This window comes from Choristoneura fumiferana, chromosome Z (genome assembly GCF_025370935.1).
Source record: "Choristoneura fumiferana chromosome Z, NRCan_CFum_1, whole genome shotgun sequence".
Lineage (NCBI taxonomy): Eukaryota > Metazoa > Arthropoda > Insecta > Lepidoptera > Tortricidae > Choristoneura > Choristoneura fumiferana.
The window spans coordinates 19,868,341-19,895,490 of NC_133472.1; the positions used below are offsets into that span (position 1 = coordinate 19,868,341).

The 27,150-nt window shown below is 38.7% G+C and overlaps 2 protein-coding genes and 1 pseudogene across 5 annotated transcripts; 2 read left to right on the forward strand and 1 right to left on the reverse strand.

Moving 5' to 3' along the window:
• Positions 1–1,330: 1,330 nt before the first annotated feature.
• LOC141430995 (uncharacterized) lies at positions 1,331–26,704 on the reverse strand. 4 transcript variants are annotated; one of them, XM_074091918.1, is made up of 10 exons: positions 26,545–26,704; positions 26,327–26,380; positions 26,216–26,260; positions 16,250–16,461; positions 16,086–16,152; positions 14,454–14,503; positions 13,366–13,396; positions 7,848–8,036; positions 1,542–1,643; positions 1,331–1,440 (listed from the first exon to the last, which is right to left on the reverse strand). In XM_074091918.1, the coding sequence occupies exons 1-10, from the start codon at positions 26,575–26,577 to the stop codon at positions 1,426–1,428; spliced, it is 798 nt and encodes a 265-aa protein (XP_073948019.1). In that variant the 5' UTR covers positions 26,578–26,704; the 3' UTR covers positions 1,331–1,425. The 4 variants fall into 4 exon arrangements, with proteins under 4 accessions (XP_073948019.1, XP_073948028.1, XP_073948036.1 ...); XM_074091927.1 differs by lacking the exon at positions 7,848–8,036 and adding an exon at positions 10,384–10,490 and having other exon boundaries at positions 26,545–26,700; XM_074091935.1 differs by lacking the exon at positions 7,848–8,036 and having other exon boundaries at positions 26,545–26,696.
• Positions 18,427–19,643, forward strand: LOC141438954 (uncharacterized; annotated as a pseudogene).
• Positions 19,576–22,474, forward strand: LOC141438946 (uncharacterized). Its single transcript, XM_074103028.1, has one exon. It carries the CDS (start codon positions 19,653–19,655, stop codon positions 22,446–22,448), a length of 2,796 nt encoding a protein of 931 aa, XP_073959129.1. The 5' UTR covers positions 19,576–19,652; the 3' UTR covers positions 22,449–22,474.
• Positions 26,705–27,150: the final 446 nt, after the last annotated feature.

Genomic DNA, 27,150 nt, shown 5'->3' on the forward strand with positions numbered 1-27,150 from the left:
AAGTTGTACATTGTACTTGGTGTGCGCACCATTCTTCGTGGGGGGGTGGTGTGGCCGCCGTCAGAACCAGTAGCAACACCGACTGGATGACAGCGCCCCGTTTGACATCTGTCAACACTCGCGCCAAAAAGCTCCCTCAGTGAGAAACAGATTCTTTTATACGTGCTTTCATTGTTGTAAATATCAAAGTGTTTATTATAAACCTTATTCTCAACATCTGCTGTTTCATTGACCGTCGAGGCGTTAAGCGACGCCAAACATATCTTACCTAGGTGCAACATTTTAGCCTTACATTTTAGCCTAGAATTCCACCGTTATGGAACTAACAAAGCCAAGAATTAGTACTGTTAGGCGGACGAGATTTTGCTGTATACTATTGACTAACTAATCGCTGCATATTCACATAATTACCACAATTATCAACCCTCATGTCTCGAGCAATAGATCCCTCTCTCAGGTAGTCATATAAGGTGATAAGGAATGTTAGCAAATTAAATACTGAACCATCAATCTTCACTACTCGCTGAACGTACTGCGGTTACTAAGTCGGACACAGGATGGGTCTATCATCTTATTTAAGCACTAGACAACCACTAGACGATGACATGGCCAAATCACATCATCACGCTATTAATATTAGGTCTCATACATTTCAGTAGGATTCTCAAGCTCAAGTTACATAGGTAGGCTGAACATAGGTAGGTCATAGCTTTAGGCTTAGGAACTTTTGATTTAATTAGCTTCTGGTTTAGGAGCTTTGAGCTTTTAGTTTGAGCTTTTGGTTTAGCTTTAAGTAGAGAGTACAGTTATTGAATTTTAACTTTAGCTATACAGGCGGGAAAAGTTGGAGTAAGGGGGGGTTTAGTTACACATTCTCCATTCAAACGTAGTCCCGGTCTCATTTGAAAACTAGGCAACAGAAATAGATGAAATTTTGTAAGTATGGGCTAGACGTAATTATCTATGAATGTGGTTTTTCAGATTTTTATATAAATGTGTAATATCAGATTTACAGGAGCTCAAAAGTCGACAAAAAAAAGATATTAACTTGGCACGAGAATAACAGACTATTAAAGCATTTTTACAAAAATCGAAAAACCACAGGCATAGAAAATATAATGAATATCTTGATTGTAAAATATCATTGATTTCTGTGCTATTCTTTTCGTATAATATGAGGACAACGAAACCCAAAATTCAACTGCCCAAATCTTGAAAAGCCTACAGCTATCTCGATATAAATTACGGACGTCGTTGACTTACTTCGATGAATGCATACTTCGATACAGCATTCGTAAATATATATGAGGCATTGGTTATGAGATGCATGTTTAACTTGTAAATTTTTTATTAATAATAAAAATAGCTTTTAACTTATGAGTCCACGTTTATTACTCAAAATAAATGATTTCCATTTTTCTTCTTCTAAATGTTATCCACCTGTTAATGAGTATAATTGTATTAGCCATTTTAGGTATTATAAAGAACATCAGATAAGTTGAATGAATTAATTAATAGGAACGTGTGTTGATATGTTTTACCTGACTAAAAAAATTCCAATTTCGAGTTTTCTCCGTTATTGGTGGTAAAAATTCTGTATATTCAAGAGCGCCCAGGGGTACAATTTTGTGATCAAACATGTCCTTAAATATTTAAATATAAATAATTTTAGCTAAAAAAATACTCCTCCTTTTTTTGAAGTTAGTTAAAAATAAGTACTAAAAATTAATTTAAGGTACGTCCAAACCGCTGCTTACGGTGACTGTACGGACTCGCAGTGACGCATCGTATGCGCACCGTTTTTTTGCATGCTTTCCACACCGCTGCTTAAAATATGCAAACGGTGCGGTATCGCAGTGACGTGCCGTAAACGTCACGAGTTTTGTTCGGTAAAGTCCTGATGTTTACGACACGTCACTGCGATTCCGTATTTTAAGCAGCGGTGTGGAGAGCATGCGATAAAAACGGTGCGCATACGGTGAGTCACTGAGATTCCGTGCCGTCACCGTTTTTTAAGCAGCGGTTTGGTCGCACTTTAAATTGGCTCAAAGATGAGAGCATGGAAGTGATCTACAATGATCCGTGTGAGTATTTATGTACTTGTGACTTTAGTTCAGAATTTAAAAATGGAAAAATCTTTCACAAATTAGTAGATTGTGCATCAAGGGGCGTAATAATGGGATTACTATCGAGAGTCTATTAGAAGCCCGAAGGCGGAGGGCTTTTAATGACTCGAGTTTGTAATCCCCTTACGGCCCGTGATACACACAATGATTTTCATCACATTGCGAGGAATAAAAATGCAAAAAAAAATATTTTGTGTCTAACAGCTCGGCAAAAGAAAGACGCTAACAAAACAATTGACTAAAATAACAGCTACGCGTCAATACAGGGATGCTAACACGAAATTAGAAAATCGAAGTTCGTATCGTACCGTTCCTTTCACTCTCGTATTAAATAATATGAGTGTCAGCAATACGATACCAACTTCGATTTTCGAATTTCGTAATAGCCCCCTGATTGTCACTTTTTTCAAGTCTTCTACCATAGATAATTCTAAGAACTGTGTTTAGTTTAGAATTCGAATGGTCATGCGGCCAGATTCTTCTAACATGCTAAAAAAATAGTTACTAAAATTTCTGCAAAACAATTTGATACAAATTTAAAATATATAAATAACGAAGTTTCGTGAAGCGTAGATAAGTTTTGTGGTGTACTCGTAAAATTGGGTCATAACTAAGTTTTAAAAATATAAATAAAACCTTGGCTGACTTGAAACCTCTTGTGTCTGAAATGACGTTTCTACCTACTAACTAGTTTGTAATTTTTAAAACTAAACTTTTGAAAACCTATATGTTAATCCATTATTCCCACGGGAACACTTAAGGCCATTGTCCTTTAGTACGAGTATACAGGCATGGAATTAATATTATCTCTGGATTAATTAAAGAGTTCTTGTAGAGCGATACGTAAAGAGTCCCTTAGCCTAATCGATGCTCTTGGTCTCTTTACACAACAGCCCAGGGTTTCTCAAAGTTTGATACGCGAACCCCCAGGGTTCACCAGTGATCGCAAACGGCTGGCGATAAAATTTACGTGAAGGATAACGGGCGGCTGGCTTATGTTAGAGTGGGTTCTCACACCTGAGCCAGCACTATCTAGCTCTATCGCGACTCGCTGGCGGGTTGGGAGCGCATTCGCCATCTCTTTCTACTCTCATTTTTCACCGCTTGACAAAAAGAAGTGATGCAAGCAACTGTAATATGTATGTAAGTATGTATGTAAACTCTTTAATGTACAAAAGAAAATAAACAAAACACAATTGACAAACTACCAGTGGCGTTAGATACTATTATTCATAAAGTACCTATATAAATAAATATCATGGGACACTTGACACCAACTGACCTAGTCCCAAACTAAGCAAAACTGTACTATGGATATTAGGCAACGGATAAACATACTTATGTAGATAAATACATACTTAAATAAATATATATGAAACATCCAAAACCCGAGAATTCATACAAATATCTGCCCCGGCCGGAGATGGAACTCGGGACCTCAAGCTTCGTAGTCAGGTTCTCTAATCACTTGCCCATCCGGTCGTCACATGTCATAAAACAAAATAATGTATAATACGATTTAATGCTGAATCAGAATTATGATTAAAATTGATCACAATTACTCCTAAAATTGATTCGATTTGTTAGTCGTGCGCCTCTAAATCATAAAATCGTTGTTATTACTTATTAATTCCTTTTATACCGCGTTCTCAATAATTATACGTAGTTTTTTTACACATCATCAACAGGCGGAAAACGTCCACTGGTGAACGGCGCAATGAACAACAACTCGCATCTTCCATCCGTACATATAATAAAGCTGAAGAGGGTCGAAAGTCTGTACATGGAAGATATTCGAAAAAAAGTTGACTGGGAATACTTAGAATTGATAACAGAACACGTTCCAACAGTTTTTAGAATGTTTGTCTGTCTGTTTATCTGTGTGTCTGTTGATCTGTTTATTTGGCCGCGCATCGCATGCACAGCGCATGAAATTCGTTATTAGGATAGTTTTTATTCCGGAAAATTGCATAGTTCCCACGGTATAGCGGTTAACGAATTCTACGCGGACGGAGACGCGGGCACCAGCTAGTTCATAATATGAAGAGTGGAATAAAGACACCGAATAAATCGGAGGAGTTTATTATCTGGAAATTCTGTTTGTATTCGAATGGTACAAAGTTTTGCAACAGTACTATTATTATTAGTTCTAAACAAAGAAGATAAATATTTTCATTACTCACTACAGATCGGGTTCTTTTTGAAGAGCAAACATAACAACTTATACGACTGATTTTTATCTAGAAAACAGTCAGTTAAAAAGCCAACCTTTTTTCACGAATTATTAATCAGACCAAATCGAGTTAAATGGGCTAACACTCTTTCTAAACTCAGGCTGAACTGCGGCGTTAGACAGGGAGGGATCACGTCTCCGAAACTATTTAACTTATATGTTAATGGGCTGCCAAAATAGCTCAGCACGTGGGGAGTACCGTAGTAAGAAGTAAATAACGTCAGATATACCGATGATTTAATGATTGATGATTTTTGCTATAATGTACCCAAGCGGCCCACCGAGATGAAAAAAAGAAGGCGGGGCTCTACCTACCTTTTCTCGAACCGTTCAGTCGTATTTTCAAACCCAGTTGACACCAGAAAGCCCAAATTCACAGCATAATATATGGGTAGGAAATTTATTAAACACACTAAGTTTCGTTGATCTAGCTAGATAGCTTTTACTTAAGATTTTATTGGTAAGTACTCGTACTTATCTATCCAATTTAGTCACTCACTCACACAAAAATCTAGTGTATTTTGCAATGTCCTAGAAAGCTGAAATTTGGTATCAAGCTTAGGATTTATATAAAATGATAGTAAAACCTACGGAACCCTATCTTGGGCGTGTCCGACACGCTTTTGGCCGGTTTTTTGCTGTTTTAATTTATATATATCGTAAGCCTCATACCAAATTTCAGCTTTCTAGGACATTGCAAAATACCCTAGATTTTTGATAAGTGAGTGAGTGACCAAATTGACGTATTTTGGGTAGGTACTCGTACATAAGTACGGTATACTATCATTTGGCAAACAACGAATGATCAAATGATCATTTCTTAAACAATGTTTCACAAAGTATTCATTTCAGAACCACTTCATATCACAAACTGCTCGTATCACAAATGATCATTTGATAAATATACTTTTAACTAACTTGTCACTTTACAAACACGTCATATATGATAAATCATGTTTAAATAAATGTCCATTACCCAAACAACTCTTTTTTCAAACTAGTCTTTTCACAAAAGATCAATTAATAAATGATTATTTGACAAACTAGTTACATATTTAAATCGGTAGGATTTGGTTCTCGTGGCTCGTTTTTGTTTCGCATTTCTTAAGGTCGCATCTAACCTAACCCAACCAACTATACTCGTAGGTACTGAAAGTAGTTATTTTTTCTATGGGTCGCATTTCTAACCCAACCTAACCTACTGTACTGGCAGCATTTCGTTTTTTCTTAGTCGCAGTTCTAACCTAACTAACTTTACTGGCAGAAGTTAGTTTTCTTAGGGTCTCAGTTCTTACCTAACCTATCTCTTACCGAAGTTAACCTGAGCTACAGGCACATCTAAATAATTCTTGAGTTATGTTTATCAAATGATACATTTTATTAAACGTTTTTTTGCCAAACGTTGGTTTGACAAACGTCGTTTTGCCAAATGACGAAAATAATAAATGAATATTTTGCCAAATAATGATTTGTTATATGATATGGTTTGTGTAATAAAGAGTTTGTGAAATGATCAATTTGTGAAATGTGGTGTTATGAAACGATTAATTTGTGAAACAAGTTTGCTAAACGTTGTTTGTTAAAAGAATATTTGTTGAAACTTTTGCTGCCAAATGATTGCACACCGTTCCGGTAGCCATCAGGATCACTGAAATCGTCTTGGCAACCCCCCAGCGGTTTTAAAAGACCTATCTAACGACACCCTACACTGCAGGATTAGTTAGGAAAAAAAAAACACCCCCACCTTGCGTCTATGGGAGGTACCCTAAAATATGATTTTTTTCACTTCTTATGCTCGTAAAGTTGGTATTTATGCTGGAAGTGAAAACCTCGTCCAAGACCAAGGTAATGAGGTGTCAATAGCCACAAACAAAAAAGTTTCTATATATATTTTTATTTTATTTTATGCAAGACAAAATATTTTTTTTATTATTATTATTATTATTAATAATACTAAAAATCAATAAAAAAAAACAATTATATAGCAGTAGCAATTGTTGCAATGCATGAAAATTAAAAAGTACCTAGTAAGTGAACATTTGAACAATTGTTTCCACAGTTGCTATTTAATTTCCGAAACTAAGCTAACTAAAATTTGGAAAACCCCTGACTGTCACTTCAACGTTCATTATCTCAAAAACGGCTAAACCGATTTTGATAAAACGTGTCTAAGAACCGTCGCTAGAAAACCTGCTTTCAAATAAAATAAAAAACGTATACAAATCGGTTTACTCATTTAAGAGCTATGGTGTCCCCTCTTTTTGCGTCGGGGGTTAAAAAGTGGCTGTAGCCGCTCTTACGGGTATTGCAGCTTTTAATGTTAATGGAGTAAAGATTCATAGAATAATTAGTTACTTACCAATTTAGTTAATTAGTAGAACACACACAAACATACAGGGTGGCCCATTTAGATCGGTCAGTATGGGAAAGTCTAAAACTATAAGGTATACGAAGATCTGTTCTTAGGAACCATATTAATCGATTTTAGTTAAGAAAAACTGTATTCATACTTTAAAAAAAACTGTACACATCTCGGAAATCGAACCCGGATGTTTTGAAAAATAAAACTTGCATTATTAATTTATTAGAGTATGAAATACAATGCATTTTATTTCTTCTAGATACTACGTTTCATAGTAAAATTGATTGCTTATGACCTAGGTACACTACCGATATCCAAGTAGAAATAATAGCAGCGTTTTACCTACCAATAAAACGCATATTAATTTACTTACCTTATTCGAAGCTTATACTTTAAACTCCCTGGTGCTTTTCGGCGCAATGAATTACGAAAGTGGCTGTCGACCCGTGGTCGACCGTGGCGCCACCTGCCATGGTGGTGGGGAAAGAAAGAAGGGGTAAACCGGATGCTACGTCACAGGAAGGCGGGAAACGTAGTGTCTATCTTATATTAAATAAGCTTCGAATAAGGTAAGTAAATTAATATGCGTTTTATTGGTAGGTAAAATGCTGCTATTAATTTGACTTGACCTTATTCGAAGCTTATTTAATATGAGACGTGTTTGTTATTGCCTGGAGGTGGAAATGAAGACCAGACGAATGCCAATGTGAAAAAAGTTTAGATATTTCCCTATCCCGTGGGAATTTCGAAAAATCCTTTCTTAGTGCGCGTCTACATCTATTAAGGAATATATATTCAAATTTCAAGTTTCTAGCCCCAGTGGTTTGGGCTGTGCGTTGATCTATAAGTCAGTCAGTCAGTCAGTCAGTTTCTTCTTTTATATATATAGATATTTTGTCTCAACCGCTTCCTTTCTTAGATATATTTGCGACCACCCACCCGTGCTAGCCGGACCGGGCTGATGATATTGTATGTTATTATTATTGCCAAGAATTGCTATTAATTTTGAAGTTTTTGTTTTTCTCATTTATCTTGTACAGTCCTGTACAGTAACGAGGCAAATTACTGGTTTTATTTTTTCGCAAAGGAGGCCTGATTTACTAAATTAATAAATAGTTTATCATACTTTTGACTTCCAAAACCATTTTTTATCGTCCTTCGCAGCTTCGCGAGATGAGGTAACAGGATCCTCGGGTTTCTCTGTACCTTTACTGTCATTACATTCTTCTGTGTCCATATGTTCATTATTAAAATAATTTTCAGCACGTCTTGAATAATGTATTTTCTTTGTCTGATTTAAGGTCACGTACCAATTCTGCAATTCATATCACTTTATTTAGTATAAGACCAGGCTGTTAGGCGACAGCCGGCATGCTAGGGAACGCAATTTGCGCGTGGAAGTTGACGTTACACGACAAGCTATAGCCGCGCGCATGTATGCACGGGCGACTCAGTGCTGTTCGGATGTTTTCCGAAAAGCTTCCTATCAGTTTGCGATTTTAGTACCTACTTACATTTCGGCCAGTTTCGAGCCAAAAGAGTTGTTTATCATTATTTAGCCATCTAATCTGTCTCCTCTGTATAAACTTATAATTAAAGGAGTTTGATATAAATTGCGGAATTATTCACATAATTACGTAGGTACTTGGACTTTCATTCTTCTCATTTATTAGTATTTACCTCCTACTGCCCTCTACCTCTTACCACTCTTAGGGAAACAATCGAACAAGTCAAACAATTTAAATATTTGGGCAGCATAATAATTTGTGACTCCAGATGTACCCCAGATATCATCCAACGAATTGCTATGGCCAAAAAGGCTTTCGAGCTAAAAAACATATATTTAGAGCCAGAATTTCTAGGAGCGTCAGGAAACGATTTATCAAAACCTACATCTGGAGCATAGCGTTGTACGGAGGCGAGACGTGGACATTATCTCAGCGAGACAGAGAGAGATATTGAGCGCATTTGAGATGTGTTGTTGGAGGCGGATGAAAGCTGGACGGAAAGAAAAACGAAGAAGTGTTAAGTTTGGTAGGCAAAAGGAGATTTGAGAACGATTGAGAATAGAAGAGGAATTATGCTGGGGCAATAACTGAAGGAAAAATCGAGGGCAGGAGAGGCAGGGGAAGACCGAGACGTGCGTTTATGGATCAAGCCAAAGAGAAGGTCAATGTAAGGTCGTATCAGGAGCTCAAAGCATTGGCAGAGAGGTGTACAGAATGGCGATTACTCCACCGACAAGAGCTACTCTTAAATATAATAATGATGACCTCTAACTACCTAGTGTAAGTGAAGGCATTCAATATCATAAGGTAGGTACCTACCTACTTAAGTAGGTACTTACTATGAGTACATGCCACGTGCTAATTTGTTTTAATGGGTAAATACAATAAAGTACCTACTTAACTAAGTCCTATAACTACAAGGCTCTCTAAACTAACTTAGATACCTACCTACGTATATAAGGATGGAAGTCCATCTCCTGCCAATTTTCTATTTAATAGAAATATGATAAAGAATTCCTCTTCATCACTGCTTTTTTCTTGAATGTCTACTTGGGCAAGTTGTTTGGCTTTGGATCTACATACTCGCGCAAAATGATTCATTTTCTTGCAGATTGCACAAGTCATTCCTTTTGCTGGGCAATTGTGAGATGGATCCCACTTTGATCCACATGTATAGCAACTTCTGGTTTTGGCCGTGTTGTTCTGCATATTCATCTTCTTTCGGTTTACATTTAGAACTTTACTTGTTTCCAAGTTCATTTCTTTAACTTGTTTGTGTGAAAGTTCTGCAGCTTTGCAAATTGAAATTGTTTCCGCTAAATCTAGCCTGTCTTTCCGAAGCAGGTGCTCTTTTGTATTGTTGTTATTCATTCCCGCGATCAGAACATCTCTTACTAATTCCTCCCGCATCTCTTTAAATTCACAGTTAAGACTTTTGTTTTGAAGATCTGTCAAAAATTCCTCAAAAGGTTCGTTTAGACCTTGTGTCCTAGTGAAAAATCGGTGTCTCTCCAGTGTTACGTTCTTTCTGGGCAAAAAGTGGTCGTTAAAACGCTTGATTACGTCCTCGTACGTCGTCGTGGCCTCATTAGATATATTGAAGGAATTATAGATTTCAACCCCTCTTTCCCCAATGGAATGTAATAACATGGCTATTTTACGGCGATCAGTCGCCTCTTCGTAGTTGGATGCAATTAAGAAAAAATTGAATTTTTGTAACCACTTGGACCATGTGCCCGCATTATTTTCGTAATTAAGCACTAATTCTTCAACTGGGCGGAATTGTTCAGAAGTTTTTTCTTTTAAGAACTTACTTGCTCCAGATCTCGTGTTGCATTTTTCTGTCTCCGAGTCCGTCATGTTTACTAAGCATAAACCTGACACCAAGTTGTGTTATTGAAACACTTTGTATTGTGTTGATAGTAATTTTAATTATCTTATTCATAAGTATGTAACAACGAGGATTTCTATTATCTCCAAGATGGCCGACGTCGTAGTGATGTCCCCTTGTCATAGTGATGTACCTCAACACAGGCGAGGCATGAAAAAGAAGTCGAAAGACAGACAAAAAACGCTTGGATGAGCTATTGGTCAATGAAACACCTTATCAAGGGTAACTTCCCAAATTCCATAAAAAGGAAACCCAATTCTCACCTATGCTGCTCAGCCGTGGTCCTTGACGGCAGCTCTAAAGTCCAAAATCGGGGATAGCCAGCGAGCCATAGAGCGCAACATGCTAGATTTAAACTCGTGGATCGGATCTGGAACAACGCCCTGCGCTCCACGACTCAAATCACTGATGCAGGTCGAACAGCGTCTAAGCTGAAGTCTAACTCGACAAGGCGACCTGGTGGCAGACCTAGACTGACTGAGTAGAACTGGCCTACTTCTTGAAGGACTGGCTCTTATATGCAGATGACAGAGAGCAGTGTAAGTATCGGGGGGAGGCCTTTGTTCAGCAGTGGGCAGAATAGGCTAATAAAAATAATGACTACTGTCATATTTGTTGGCAACAGAACGCTGCCATTGGCACGACTATGGGCCCGGCCACATGTCCACGTTACGGCGACGTTAACGTAAAACGGCGCGGCGCCCGACGCGTCACGGTGCCGCGCGGTGCACGTTATACGGCGTCGTCAACGTGCAACGTCGCGGCGCACGTTGCGTCACGGTGCCGCGCGGTGCACGTTATACGGCGTCGTCAACGTGCAACGGCGCGACGCACGTTGTGTCACGGTGCCGTGCGGTGCACATTATACGTCGTCGTGAACGTACAACGTCGCGGTGGCCGACGCGGCACGGTGCCGCGCGGTGCACGTTATACGACGTCGTCAACGTAAAACGGTGCGGCGCACGACGCGGAACGGTGCCGCGACGTGGAGATATACGGCGTCGTGAACGTTCAACGGCGCCGGACGCGACACGTTGCCCCGCCGTCTTGAAGGTACGGGGTCTGTAGCTATGTAAGAGCTAGGTATAAGGGGTCTACGCGCGTGACTCTGAACTTATTAAAATATAAAAACATGGATAATACTTCAGTGCGTTGTTTTATTTCTGTTATAATGATACTTTACAAAGTTAGATCCAGATTCAGGCTGTCGAGAGTAATCTGCCCTCCGTCACGTATACCGCTGACAATCGTCTTTTAAAATCGAATTCTAGAATCACATAATATGGAAATACTATCATTATACATAATAAAGTCAATCTAATAGCCGTAACGTAATGGCCGTAACAGAGGATCGAACGGTCCGGCGGACCAAGAGGGACAAAACTGTCTGTTAGAGTAAGACGGTGGTATGCCAGCGGTATACAGCCTAGTTAGCAACGTCGCAAAATCCGTTTACGGCACCGGCGCCATCAATGCGATGTGATGTTTCCTTGGCTTAGGTATGTCAGACGTACCAACTTCTTGGTAAACATACCAGTTTTTAGTGTTACGTACCATGTACCAAGACTAGTCAATCCTTGTATGCAAAAATACCAAGATTGGCCGTTGACTTCCTTTTCTATGGTTTGCTTGAGCGAACGAAGCCTCGTTTCCGATAAAAATCTACGTCATGAATAATTTATTTATTTTTCTTGACACATGTTGCTTCTGCAAACGAGGTGCTAGATTCCCCAATAACTCCTCAAAACTTGACACTGACATTCTAAAATAGTCGTAAAATTTGCGACTATTTATTTTAAGCGCCTCGTACTTCCTAATGAAGTGATTTCCATCATGGTTCATAATGGAAAGATAGGGGTTTACCCAATATTTTCTTTTTTTATATTTAGTTTTTTAATACGTCTTCTAATTAGCAGCAAGAGCCGAACACGTGTGATAGGATCCATGTCGTTTTGAAGACTGATCGTACGATACGGTGCGGTGTCGTGGATCACCGCGCCGTTGTACGTTCACGACGCCGTATATCTCCACGTCGCGGCACCGTCCCGCGTCGTGGGCCGCACCGTTTTACGTTGACGACGTCGTATAACGTGCACGGCGCGGCACCGTGCCGCATCGGCCACCGCGACGTTGTACGTTCACGACGACGTATAAAATGCACCGCGCGGCACCGTGACGCAACGTGCGTCGCGCCGTTGCACGTTGACGACGCCGTATAACGTGCACCGCGCGGCACCGTGACGCAATGTGCGCCGCGACGTTGCACGTTGACAACGCCGTAACGTGGACATGTGGCCGGGCCCTATAGTGTGAGGACTGAGGACGGGGTCTTTAATATAGATTTACTGATTTGTGATGATAATATACCAATAAATTATTTTTTCCGAATTTCTAAATATGATTTTTTATATCTGATTTTTTTTAATCACTTTTTGTATATATATATTTAACGCAGAATACTCATTCAGTATGCCTAATCGAAACATTCTTTAGATTAATAAATAAATATATTTTTAAGTATGCATTTTAATGTTGTCATAGGCACATTTATTTTTATTTAGGCTATTTTGCTGTTGTTTTGTTGTTGTTATAGGGATGAACAGTAGGTACGAGTATTTAAGAAGTAATAAATAATTCACTATGACATGTTACTGAAGTTTTTGTGCTCAATAAATGAATATGCTTATAAGTATTAGTACCTATACGTATTTTATTTAAAAATAGTCTTGTCTCTTGTGAATTGATAAAATACAATACAATCCAATGACAACACAACTTTACAGTAAGCAGTACAGAAAATAGAACATTAATAATATTTCTAGTGATACCGATTTCCAATGTGTTTTCGAGAGTTCCTGTGTGTATGGGTACATTTTCTCTGAGCCTCATCCAATTACTAAATTAGTAAATACTCGCTGGTACCTACGATTTATCAATGAAACATGTAGGGAGTAAATAATAAGTAATAAATTTTTAGTGTTATAAAAACGTATGTAACAACCTTGTTTTATTTGTATTGGTATAATTTGTGTAATTATTTGTAAGTTTATAAATTATAACTATTAGTGATATTTTTAGTTTAAGGGCTGTTACCCAGATTTAAAAACCCTTCCTTTTCCCTGTTTTTAACTGGATTACTAAATTTCCTTTTCCTTAAAATGTAGTATAGCGTGAGTGCTCTCTTGCCTAGATACTTTTTAAAAGAACATGAATACGTTAATGATTTCATACTAAGTATGATTTACCGTTTTTGCAGCTCCGGTTATTAAAATATATCTGAAAAATAGAAGAAATGAAAATATGTATAAATGAGAACATTTTTTGAACACATATGAAAAACAAAAACGAGCATGCGGGTCACCTGATGGGAAGCAATCACCGCTGCCCATGGACATTGGACACCTGCTAACACGAGAGGTTTGACAGGTGCGTTGCCGGCCCTTTGAGAGACTCATAGGCTCGTTTTGTAAAGATCCCTAAGCTGTACCGCTCCAGTAACGATGTCCCAGGAATTAATTGACATTCACTTGCATCGCACATGCACCAGATTTTCCGATCTTATTATGTTTACAGATCTGATGTCCTAATGCACGTTAGCATGTGTAAAACATAATGATTAGGGCTTTTTACCCATTAAATACCTAGTATGTACCATCAGCCAAATAAGTGGTTTATAAATTTTTAAACAAGATCCTATCAAATGTATATGTCGCTAAAGTCGAACTTTCAAGTTGACAGACACGTCTATTGGCATTATTGTTTTATGACATGCAAACGATTATCAACTTTAGGGTGGTAGCAAGTGGTTATATTCTCTTTCGGTTGTAGACTACATAAATAAATAAATAATAAATAAATAAATATCACGGGACAATTCACACCAATTGACCTAGTCCCAAAGTAAGCTTAGCAAATCTTGTGTTATGGGTACTAAGCAACGGATAAATATCATTATATAGATAGATACATACTTAAATACAAATTAAACACCCAAGACCCAAAAACAAACATTCGTATTTCTCATAAAAATATCTGCCCCGACACGGGAATCGAACCCGAGACCTCAAGCTTCGTAGTCAGGTTCTCTAACCACTAAGCCATCTGGTCGTCGCACATATTTGGCTGATGGTACCAGCCCCACTTTGGTTCGCTGTTATGTGTAGGTATTTTGCTAGATTTTTTATACACATATTTTCTTATTTTTTTATATACAAAATATTAAGATGGCTTTAATTTCATTTATCGCTGAAAATGTGTAGCTGGCTGAATGCTGAAAAACTTCAATATTAGGTTTTGATATATGTTATTTAATGAGTGCATCGCCGTAACTTACATGATTTTAGGGTGCCTTGATGTTGAATAAGTGCGTTCTTTATGATCCACCTAAAAAAGCATTAACCATATTTTAAAAATTAGTAATATAAACAAAAATAACCGACCAGATAAATACCAGTCGGACTGAGGTTGAGGGGTTCCGCTTGTAAATAGTTGTTGTCTAAGATTCTGCTTCATCTTGTAAGATGTCTCAGAGGTTTTCTTGTATGTAACCTGTATAATATACTCAGTGGCACAAAATTTGGCCCATTCTTCATACAAAATTACCTTTTCTGCATACATTTTAGGGCCAGATTTTTTGCCGCTCAGTATATTATTCATGAACCATTTTGTACTTTTTTTTAATAATTGAAATTTGAGATTTTACTAAAATTATTATGAGAATTTCCGAAACATGGTGGTCTTCATTTACAGAATATTCGTTCCAAAGAATAAGTGAGTTGAGAGGTTATGTGCATAGATATTAGTTGGGATTGAAACATATGGGTAGTAATTTATTGTTTTTTTAAATAAATACTCGTTAATGCATTCACTGCCACCTGACTTCCACACCAACGCACATGTGCGTTCAAAATGCATGAATAATTATGACAGCGGTACTGGGCGAAGTTCCGAAAACACATATATGCATCGGTGGCAGTGAATGCGATAAGTAATTTTAAGCGTCATACCGCTCCATTGCCTCTTTGAGCATTTCTTAAAAAAAAAATGCCAAATCCAGTTTCGACTCCGATACGCTAATAAATATGCAGACAGGCATGGTATGGTACTGAGCTTAATTGACACAGTTTCCCCAAATGTCAGAATTAATTTCTATGTAAATACTTTTTTTTTGTTACAAATATTGTATAATATTTTTTTTTAATACAATATAGGCTTGCGTTTGGCCACAATCTCGCCTGATGGAAAGCGAGGATGAGGCCTACGATGGAGCACGCTTGCCCAGTAATGCTCATTCACCCTAAACTTGTAAGCGGCGAAATTGTAGTGTTCAAGAAACACAGTCGCAGGCAGGGAATTCCACTCTTGCTGTGCGGTTGATGAAGGAAGATCGAAAACGCTCTGTGCGGATTTTGGGAATACTGACAACGTAAGGGTGGAGACCCCGCCCACTGTGGTAAGAGAAGAGGAAATTTCCATACAAATTAAGTATATGGAATGGTTTGGGTATGTTAAATAAGCTAAGTACTTATAATCTACCCTACCTACCTGCCTGCTTTCAATTTTTTTCCGAATCGGAGTCGGAGAAATGCTCATTTAAGGTTAGAGGTTAAATCGTACCTATTATTGAATATTTACATATTTCAACATTTTATATATACCTATAGGTAGGTATATTTTTAATTTACAGGACTGTATCGACGGTATCAGGCTATTTTTAGCACAAAATAATTTATAGTTTATGAGTGACGAGTCTAGCCGTCATTCGGGCAGCACAATACGCATATTACGCCTGTAATGAACTATTTAGATGTGACATTTCTTAACGCACCAGAAGTATCACTACAAGCATTGCTAGACAACATTGGCTTGAGACATGTTACAGCGGTCTTCTCAGGATTCATCCAGCTCGTTTACAAATACATATTAAGAAAAAGTAACCTACAATGTTAATCAAGTGAAATGTTACCATTTTATCATTAATAAGCATTCGTCTAAATCCGCTGTAAAGGACTCGTTCATTTTTGCCATCATATCTGTAAAAACACCACCATTGATTATGTTTTTCAGATAGTAAATGTTCTTCTTTTTCACGTAAGTATTAGGTATGATAGAGTTAAATATTTTACCAACCTAATTCCTAAATTATCAATATGGCCGTACACTCCTTCTCCGTTCTCATTTTCTCTGTGTGGAAATTTAATTGCAGACTTTAGCATCCCTAGAGCGGGCCTGAGAAGTGTGTGGCCAGGTAAGATAGGCTCTGCAGCGGGTAAATGTGATGCCCTTGAAGGGACGCCAAGAACTGTCCCACCTTCATATGGATTGAATTGAAAAACCCGCCTCTGTAAAATATTCGTCAAATAGTAGTCAATGTTTAAAAAAAATGGGACACAGTAGGCTAAATAAAAACTTTGAGTCTCTACTCTAAAAAGTCTTACTTTAAAAACTACTTCACTCGAGCACAATTAAACTTGTTCGAAACTCAAAACAGAAAATTGCTTTGCTTTCTTTTTCTTACTCATATGAATCTGTAACCGACGAGTCCCGACCGACATTACCATTCTAGTTGTACGGTACCTATACTTATAACGAGCAAGTATCGAGTTAATAAACCAAGTGAATACCAAGAAACGTACTTTTTAAGTGCCACAATTAACAATAAAACGTGTTTGTCAGATTTTATGTTTTGTTTGCACGGTTTCATCTTACACGAACAAACACACGTACCTATCTATAATATTATGATAATTATTGATCAATCCAGGCATTACTTTGCGGAGGCACACATCAATGAACTACCCTAATTTACCTTACCTACTTGCAGCAGGAGCAAGCTTCCAAGAGAAGCATGATAAATTGGTCTAGTTAATTGATATGGATCTCCGCCAAGTAACGCCTGAATCACGCCTTTGCTCGCGATTTTGCATGCGTAAATAATGGTATCAGAACCGAACTGCTCGCGACTTGGTTTCTTTTGGCTTCAATAAAATAAAAACAAATTTTAATGTGAATGCGAAAAGTAGTTCGAGCAAACGTTCAAAATGAAAATTGATTAATAGGCTAAACGAATTTCTGTTAATAGTTGTTTGGCTTACTCTGACTCATACATAAGCCAAAGCCAACTGAATAGTCTGCTAAAGGTTGAGTTTCGAAGCGTAAGTCTGTGAAACAATACAGCTGGAAACAAATCCATCTGCGTAACAAACATAACTCGGCGAACCGTTGTCTGCCTAAACAATCAGCGTAAAAATTATCGTCATAAATCATAAGGTAACCGTCAACATTACGTGTAGCTGTTGATTGGAAATTCTGGGATTTGGCAGAAATCACGTGGTAAATCCAAAAATCGCATCGTGGGTTTCATTAACATTGCATAAAAATAACCGTGTCAAATTTTATATCGCTAATCCTAGCGGATAGAATTTCGGGATTCAGTCAATATCGCTAGGACAAGCGGCATGACAAATAGCCAGTATTTTTCTAGACGTGTAAGCTTTCTACATACCAAATGACTTCCAAACCCGTTCAACCGTTTTAGCGTAAAGAAGTAACAAATGCACGCACGCACGCGTATTAGGTACTTAGAAACTTTAATATTTACTCGTATAGTATAAGTAGGATTGTCAGTAGTCAGGTTTCAAATGAAATTAAATATGGTAGGTACGTAATAATACCTAGGTTAAAAGAAGGTTTATTATGAAATAAATCAATAAAAACTTAAATTGTATAAACTGGTCACCTAGCTGACCTGCGACTTCCTCTTCGATCAATTTGTTTATCTCGCGCCCTCGGCCTCCCTTTTTTTGGATTAATGGTACCTATTCTATAATTTATTCTGGTCTTGTAATATGACGTGGGCAAGAGGATAATACAATTGAAATGGGCGATGGGCGGGCCACTCGGCGAGACACACTAACAAGGTGGTCGAAAGCAATTACGGAGTGGTGGCCAAGACTGGGTCGAAGGACAGTGGGCAGACCACCGGCCCGTTGGTCAGATGACATCTGGCAGTCGGCTGGTAAACTGTGGATGAGACTAGCACAGGACCGGGCAAAATGGCGTGAAAATGAAGAGGCCTTTACCCAGCTGTGGGTGGATGTGGGTTGAATTGACGAATATGGTGTATGCAAAATTTCATGGCAATCGGTTCGACAGACAAACTCACTTTCGCATTAAATATTAGTAAGGATAGTTTGACCATGACGTAATTTCTTATTTACAGTGTCATGCGCGCAGCGGTAACGCATGGTTGTCGGTACGGTTTGGTGCGTGAGCGCCGGTAAATAAAAGTGAAATAAAATAATAATATGACGAACGCGATTAAATGTAACACTTGCAATATCATCATCGATGAACTGTTATCATATGTTCAGAATAAAATTTCTGTGATTGACGAGGAAACTCTTGTGCGGTTGTGTACGACGTCGTTCACGAGTATCGAAATTCAAAATTCGAAGACGTTATTATTTGAATCACTGCCAACGAATAAACGTAATATACAACGTAAAAGGATGGAAAAGCCCAACGTGATATCAACGATATTATACAGCTGTTCAAAATTACAGATCCTGATGTTATACCAATTTTTGTGGCACGGCAATTAGAAAAGTTACCACCAGTCACTTTTGACCACCTCGACTGCACAAAACTACTTAAGGACTTAGTGAGACTTCAAGCAGATATAAATGAAGTAAAAATGATATATGCCACAGCCAAGGATGTCGAAGATTTGAAGATCGAGGTGTCTAACTTGAAGAGAATAGCTACACCAACGCGTCTATCTTTGTGTACCGTAAATAACAGACGAGGCGCCTGGTGTATGGATATGGATAGTGGTCCGGTGGGATTATCTCATACTCATAACTCTACGGGAAATGGTACCGCTGGTGCGATGAAAGATGATACATTATCTTTAATTCGCAATAACGAAAGTATCCAATATAGGTCAATGGTAATGTCGGGTAGTAATCCTACCGCGCATTGTAAAGAAATAATCGTACCGGACGAGGTCACAGCGGCGGGCGAGATGAGTCAGCGCGACGATCAGCTGATCGAACCGGAGTGTGCTTCGTTGAACGCCAACATTTTAGCGAATAGTGTAGATCAGCAACCACTTATGAACTTAAATAAGGATGAAGGCGAATTTGAAACGGTAGTTTATAAGAAAAAGAAAGTGAACTATCGTTATAGAGGTCAAATTGGTGCTGCAAATGAATCCAATACTTTATTTAAGGCGGCGGAGCGGAAAATCCCTATGTTTATAACTAATATACACATAGACACACAAGAGCATGACATAGCGAAATATATATTGGAAAAAACACAGGAAACTGTGTCTCTTGAAAAGATAAATATGAAAAGACCTACAGGCCATAAAGCTTATAAGTTTTTCGTTTGTCCCAGTAAACTACCTATATTTTTAGATGTAAATAACTGGCCACAAGGGATAATATTCCGGAGATTTATTCACTTCAGGAAAACACACACGATCGGAACTAACTCTGAAAACGGCAAAAAAAAATAATGAATAGTCATGATATATAAGTTTGCGAGCTTCAATTGTAAGAACGTAAAACGCTCAATAGACACTGTTAAGAAACTTTGCCTGACGTGTGACATAGTGGCTCTGCAGGAGACGTGGTTGTTGCCGGATGATATTCCATATTTGAGCATGATTGATGACAAATTTAGTGCAACGGGGACCTCGGCGGTGGACATGTCGGCTGGCATGCTGCGCGGGCGGCCGTACGGTGGCGTGGGCCTGCTGTGGCGGAGTGCGGCGTTTCAAAGTGTGTCTGTGGTGCGGTGCGATAACCCTCGTGTGTGTGCCATTAAGATAGTGACTAACGATCGACCTATTATTGTGGTGAGTGTATATATGCCTACAGACTGCAGAGACAACCTACCAGAATTAACGGATTGCCTCGGTGCGGTGAGTGCGATCATTGACGAGTATAGCATAGAAACAGTGTATATAATGGGCGATTTCAATGCTCATCCCAATGAACTGTTTTTTAATGAACTGATGAACTACTGTAATGAACAAACGTGGTGTTGTATTGACGTAAATGAGCTAGGAATTGGGTCGGAGACCTACACTTTTATGAGTGAGGCACACCTATGTCGACGCTGGCTAGATCACTTTGTACTCACACAGTCGGCGGTACCCTCTGTGCATAATGTGTATGTAAATAATTGTGTTACTTGGTCTGATCACTTCCCTATTATTTTGGAATGTGACCTTAATATAATAACACCTAGAATTAAAAATCACATCCAGGTACCTAATAAAAATGTATTATGGGGGACAAGAACGGCGGAACAAGTGACCCAGTTTAGGGAAGAATGTGATCAAAGGTTAAGTTCGATTAGTCTTCCGTCAGAATTGATGAGTTGCGCGGATACATACTGTCACGAACCTAGACATAGATATATAATTGACGTCCTGTATGATAATGTTATCTGTGCGCTAAGGGCAGCGGCGTCTGCCAGTCAAGGAGGTGGCAAACATAAAAGTAAAAAACGGATAGTAGGCTGGAATAGGCATGTAAGGGACGCTCACAGGGTGGCCAGACAGAGGTTTCAACTATGGACAAGGTTAGGGAGGCCAGATAGTGGAATTCATTTTGAGGAGATGCGGAGGAGTCGGAAAATCTTCAAATCACGTCTTAAATGGTGCCAGGACCACCAACATCAATTACAAATGGATGTTATTGCCTCTCAGCATTCAAATGGGGATTTTCGCGCTTTTTGGAAGACTACGAACAAGATGAAGCCTATGGCAGGCCGCCCGGTGGGTGTCGATGGAGTTAGTGACTCTAAGAGCGTTGCCAACATCTTTAAGGACCATTTCTTTATTAAGTCTCCTCTGGGTTCGTCGCAGATGCAGAGGTTTGGGATGGAGACTTGCATTCAAGGCCTGGGGCCAGGGTTTACTGCTGAGCAGGTGCATAGTGCTATAAGGTCGATGTCTAGGGGTAAATCCCCGGGGCATGATGGTCTCAGTATCGAGCACCTCCAAAATGCTGGTCCCCACATATCTGAAGTGCTGGCAATGTTTTACACCTTGTGTATGAGGCATACATACTTGCCTAGTAGTTTTATGCGAACGATTGTCGTGCCAGTGATTAAGAATAAGACCGGAGACCTATCAGATCATAATAACTACAGGCCCATATCATTGGCTACGATCATAGCTAAAGTATTTGACAGTATGCTTAATTCACAGCTTAATAGTTACATACAACTACATGGAAATCAGTTCGGTTTCAGACGGGGTCTATCTACAGAAGCGGCAATATTGTGTCTTAAGCATACTGTTAAATATTACACTAACAGGAACACTCCCGTTTATGCCTGTTTCCTGGACCTGTCTAAAGCTTTTGACCTGGTTTCCTATGACTTACTGTGGAAAAAACTAGAAGCTACAAGTGTCCCTCATGAAACAGTAAATATATTTAGATATTGGTATGGAAACCAGGTCAACAGCGTTAGATGGGCGGACGCACTGTCGGACTCGTACAGGTTGGAGTGTGGGGTGAGACAGGGGGGATTGAGCTCTCCCACACTCTTCAACTTGTATGTGAATGCGCTCATCGAGGAGCTCAGCGGAACCCGTGTAGGATGCCATATAGACCAAGTATGTGTAAATAATTTAAGTTATGCAGACGACATGGTTCTGCTGAGTGCGTCGGTCTGTGGTCTGCGCAAGCTGCTTGGGGTTTGTGAAACCTACGCAGCCAGTCATGGTCTGATATATAACGCATGCAAGAGCCAATATATGGTCTTTGAGGCCGGGCGCAATCGGACAGTCGAGGTTCCACACATTTACTTAAATGGTACCCCTCTCGACAGGGTAGAACATTTTAAATATCTAGGTCATGTGGTTGCGGCCGATCTCAAAGATAATATGGACATTGAGAGGGAACGGAGGGCCCTGGCGGTGCGGGCAAATATGATCGCGCGCAGGTTTGCTCGTTGCTCGAGGGAGGTGAAAGTTACATTGTTTCGAGCTTATTGTACCTCTCTATATACATGCAGCTTGTGGGCACAGTATACGCAGCGGGCCTACGGGGCCCTCAGGGTCCAGTACAACAATGCGTTCCGGGTGTTGATGGGGCTGCCTCGCTTCTGTAGCGCATCAGGGATGTTCGCGGAGGCACGCGTCGATTGTTTTTACGCGGCATTGCGCAAACGCGCTGCATCCCTGGTGCGCCGGGTGCGCGCCAGCCCCAACCGCGTCCTGTCAATGATCGCGGGCAGGCTGGACTGTGCCTATATGACACATTGTGGGAAACTACATGTCCCCACTAGTGTCATAATGTGGTGAACTCCCTATTTAGGATTAATTTAATATATATGTATAACTAACACTTAGATTAAGTCAAACTAACAACATATGTGTCTAAGAAACATGAAATAAATGGATTTAAATTTTTTTAATTTTAATTTATTTACCGCCCTTAAGACGAAATGTACTATTATTGCTTTGCTTAAATGCTTGGAAAATTTGGAAATGCGTGTTATCGAAGTGAAAAACAATTGAAGATCATATGGAGCAAGAAGTACTAGCGTGTGACGTAACACGCAAGTGGTGCTATACCTACTGTATTTAGAAAAGCGTTTTAGAACGATACAATGCATAGATTTTTCAATAAAACATTATAAACATGGTGCTGTTGGGGTTTGCGTTTGGCGCGGTCATGAGGAAACAATGTACCATCAGTCAAATAAGTGGTCTATCAATGTTTAAACAAGTTCCTATCAAATGAATATGTCGCTAAAGTCGAACTTTCAAAGTTGACAGACACGTCTATTGGGATTATTGTTTTATGACATGCAAACGATTATCAAACTTTAGGGTGGTAGACCACATATTTGGCTGATGGTACATCCGCAATGGAACGCCTTCGACGCAGCGCCAGCGGCATTATGCGCGTGTTGAGGACTGGTGGGACTCTTCACTCATGCAGAGATGGATACAACTCCATCCATAGTTACCAAGAGCCAAAATGTTGTCTGTTGTGCTTTTATTAACCGACTTCAAAAAAAGGAGGAGGTTATCAATTCGGTGTAGTATTTTTTTTTCTTTTTATGTTTGTTACCTCAGAACTCCGTCATTTATGAACCGATTTGTTTTTTTTTGCGTTCGTCTAGGAATGTCTTCAATTTGGCCCCATAAGCACCAAATCAAGATCTAATGATTGGATCTTAAGGAAATCGAGGGAACTCTTCAAATATTGTAGGGACACCTATGGTAATTTGGATATATTTTGTTTCTACTCGCGGATTTGCTCTTGAAAATCATCATTTGATGAAGTGGGACTGATGATGAAGACCAGATTTGGACCTCGAATTGATCTCTTCTTAGGGCTGGCCATTATTTTTTTTAATTATGCCCATAGCTCCATTCATTAGTCCCTTAGAGGCAGAAATGTTACGTCTCAACATGACACGGGATTTTACACCAATTTTTATCGATGAGAGAAAACCACCGCAGTTATTAACGTCTTTGGGAATTACATTATTAGGCGGTTTCCTGCCATACGTAGCTACTTCGCGAGACTCATCAACTGCGTTAATTTGATACGTACGGTGCAGTATTGCATTTTCTATGATCATTTTCTCGTTGTATGCGTCGAATTGCCTAACCGTAGGGAATATACGAACGGCGACACCATTCGCAAATTCACCATTTAGAGGCACATGCCTTCGTTCGCATAATAATTCCAGTTGAGCCGTTGTCAATTCATCATTATCATCATCATTCCAGCCTATATACGTCCCACTGCAGGGCAGAGGCCTCCTCTCAGAACAAGAGGGCTTGGGCCATAAGTTCCCACGCGGGCCCAGTGCGGATTGGGAACTTCACACGCACCATTGAATTGCTTCGCAGGTTTGTGCAGGTTTCCTCACGATGTTTTCCTTCACCGCAAAGCTCGTGGTAAATTTCAAATGTAATTCCGCACATGAATTTCGAAAAACTCAGAGGTGTGAGCCGGGGTTTGAACCCACGACCCTCTGCTTGAGAGGCGATAGGTCAAACCACTAGGCCACCACGGCTTCACTAGGCCACCACGGCTTCGATTCACCTACCCGTAAACTGTTCAATAGATCGATAAATTCGGTATCGTTTCGCTGTCGCATGTTTATGGTCAATTCACAGAAAGAAAATTGATGCCATAAATTGATTTCCGCTGTAAACCAAGACTGCTGAACAAAGCACCAATGGCCTTTCACCGGAGGAAGCTGAAAAATGTCACCAAAAAGCAAAATGTTGACTCCACCGAATAATTTGTCATTATTCTTGAACTCTTGAAGTCTGAGGTGAATTATGCGTAAGTTTTCGTAGGATACCATGGATATTTCATCTATGATAAGCCAATTTATATAACGCCATTTGCGTCGTTCGTTCTCAAGTCTTTGTCCGGTAATTTTTTGTATGTCATAGTATTTCCTTTTTCGATTAGAAGCAAGAAGATGCTGTGTAGTTAATGACCCAACCTCCACAAAGTTAGATTTCAGCATTGTATCAACTGTTGGTGCATAACAGCGCTTAATATGCTCAACAATTAATTTTAAAATAAACGATTTACCACTACCTGCACCGCCCGTAATAAGAAGCAAAAGCTGACTTTCTTGTCCTTGCAAATCATTTTCAATTGCCGTTGAAACTTTCTGAAATATGTCCTTCTGCTGAATATTTAATCCTCGAATATTTCCTAGAAACAGTTCATCTGGCATAACAGCTCGATCTCCCACGTCTTCGCAAAAGGAATCATCATTATTTATGATTTGTTCACCTCACCAACACATAACATGGGAGCGTTGTCTCCATGAGTTTCACGTGCAGCATTAAGTGCTGTAACTTGCGCAAGAGCTTGTTGAATTATTTGTTCAGCATTACCAAATTGTTCTGCGCTGACGTTACCTTGTAAAGGACGAAAGTCTCCTTGACGTCGTAAAAAACATTCTTTAATGCTTTCATTTTCAAGCAATAACTCATTTTCCCCGCGGAAAGGTATATGGCATACTATTAAACTGTAATAGTATGCTTCTTTGTCACTATTAATTGTGTAGTAGCGTGTGCGTAATACTGCCGGTTTATTCCTAATACGCATTCTCGTATTGTCCTGCAATCTTATGTACCTCACAGGCGTTATATCTTCATCTCTTAGTTCCACATCACCATCGTCCTCTGACCATGATGTGTTAGAGACACTTTCAAACCGGACAGCAAATTCAGCAGCCTCTGACTCGTTTGGACGTAACATGTAACGATCAAAAATGTTATTATAAATACTGGTTTCATCGTTGTCAAGTTTTAAAAGTCTGGATCGTTCCAGTGAGCTGCAACTATTTACGAAAACACTTTTTCGTGACGACATTTTCAATGGCAGATGGCATAGTCTATTAAACTTCAAATAATCACAATTGACCGTAATTAGCGAAAAATGATTGTGTACGGGCGCATAGAATATTAGGATGTCTTTGGTCTTTGTCTAGGTATCTTTCGTTCGTTCGTTCGTGGGTGTTGAGTTGTCATGTGTTGTGGGAAATTACCTCGTTTTAGCCTTCGTTTTTTAGCATTAGCAAAATCTTGTCGAGTCTTTCCATTGAAAAAACATTAATAAAATATTTATAATTTTTATAATTAATATTTAATTATGGTACCAAAATCATCTAAATAATCATTTATATCCTGCCTAATTGTTACATATTTGATGTGACTTAGGTATTTTTCAAAAGTGTTTTTCAATAAAAAGACACGTCAACATCGACTTCTTCAACACCTTCTTTCTAATGCTAAATAACGAAGTAAGTATAAATTAGACTCTATTTACGGTAATTCGCTTGAAGAGGTTGATGTCCAACTTTAATTTTAGTTAGAGAAATGAGATAAAGTTCTATGGCAGATATGATTAATCAATTTACAAGAACTTTATATATTGCAATGAAACACTATTTTGCTGTAGTTTTTAATCAAAACAAAAAGTAAAAACTTTTCTGTTGTTTATAGTGGTTAGTGCTTAGGTCACTATAAAAATGTACAACGGTAAATCCATGAAAATTACTAAAAATGAGCGGCTTGCTTACCGAGGGCATGTTCCCGAATTGAAGTTGGCTTGACCTTTGTACTTCCTGTAAAAAAAAAGCGTTATACCCATTTGTTCAGCTTAGTTCATGGTAAAACTTAAACAAACTTACATCGATGTGATTTAATTGATCTCTTAATGAAATTGCGTAGATTTTCGTAACAATCTGCAAATATAAATGATTAATGTTCTTATTTCTCTGAAATTATAGGATGAATAAATTGTAAATGAGGTTTTTTAAATCTATTCTACTTTCGTTAATTAATCTACATGTGAAAAAAAATATTTATTAAATCTAACGTGGCAACATTTATTTTTCAATATTCTTACAGTTAGCAAAATAAGAACGGGTGTTGTTGCCATATTTTGACTTAGCGTGTAGAACGTGTCGAACTTAGAGGCAGTTTAAGTTTATCTTTTAATGTTTTCAGTAACATTGAAATGTCAAGAAACCGTGAAATTACTAACGTAGGTTACAAACGGTTAGGTACAAACTATTTGGTACCTAACCCAAAGTAACCTACGTGCTCAAATTTACCTGACATTTTCGATGTCGTACTAACTATCTATCAACCACGCACGAGCAAAACTGCGGTAAATTATGAACAATTTAATTATTGTTTATTTTCATTTGAAGTACCCCACACTGATGATACAGAACAAAAAAAAAATTAGGGTACTCTCAATATTATCATTTATGGAGACGACTAACCAACTAACTACTTATAGTAGGTATAGTAGGTACTGAAACGTTTTGTAACGAATTAATTTCTTTGCTATTATACTTTACTAGCATACTTTATTTACTACACATATATTTTAATTTGATTGACATCTATGATGAATTTCAGATGCGAAATATCATTAGGTAGTAAGTGTTTGCTTTAGATTGTTCAGCCATATCGAGCAAACTTTAATGATCTTAAGAATGCATTT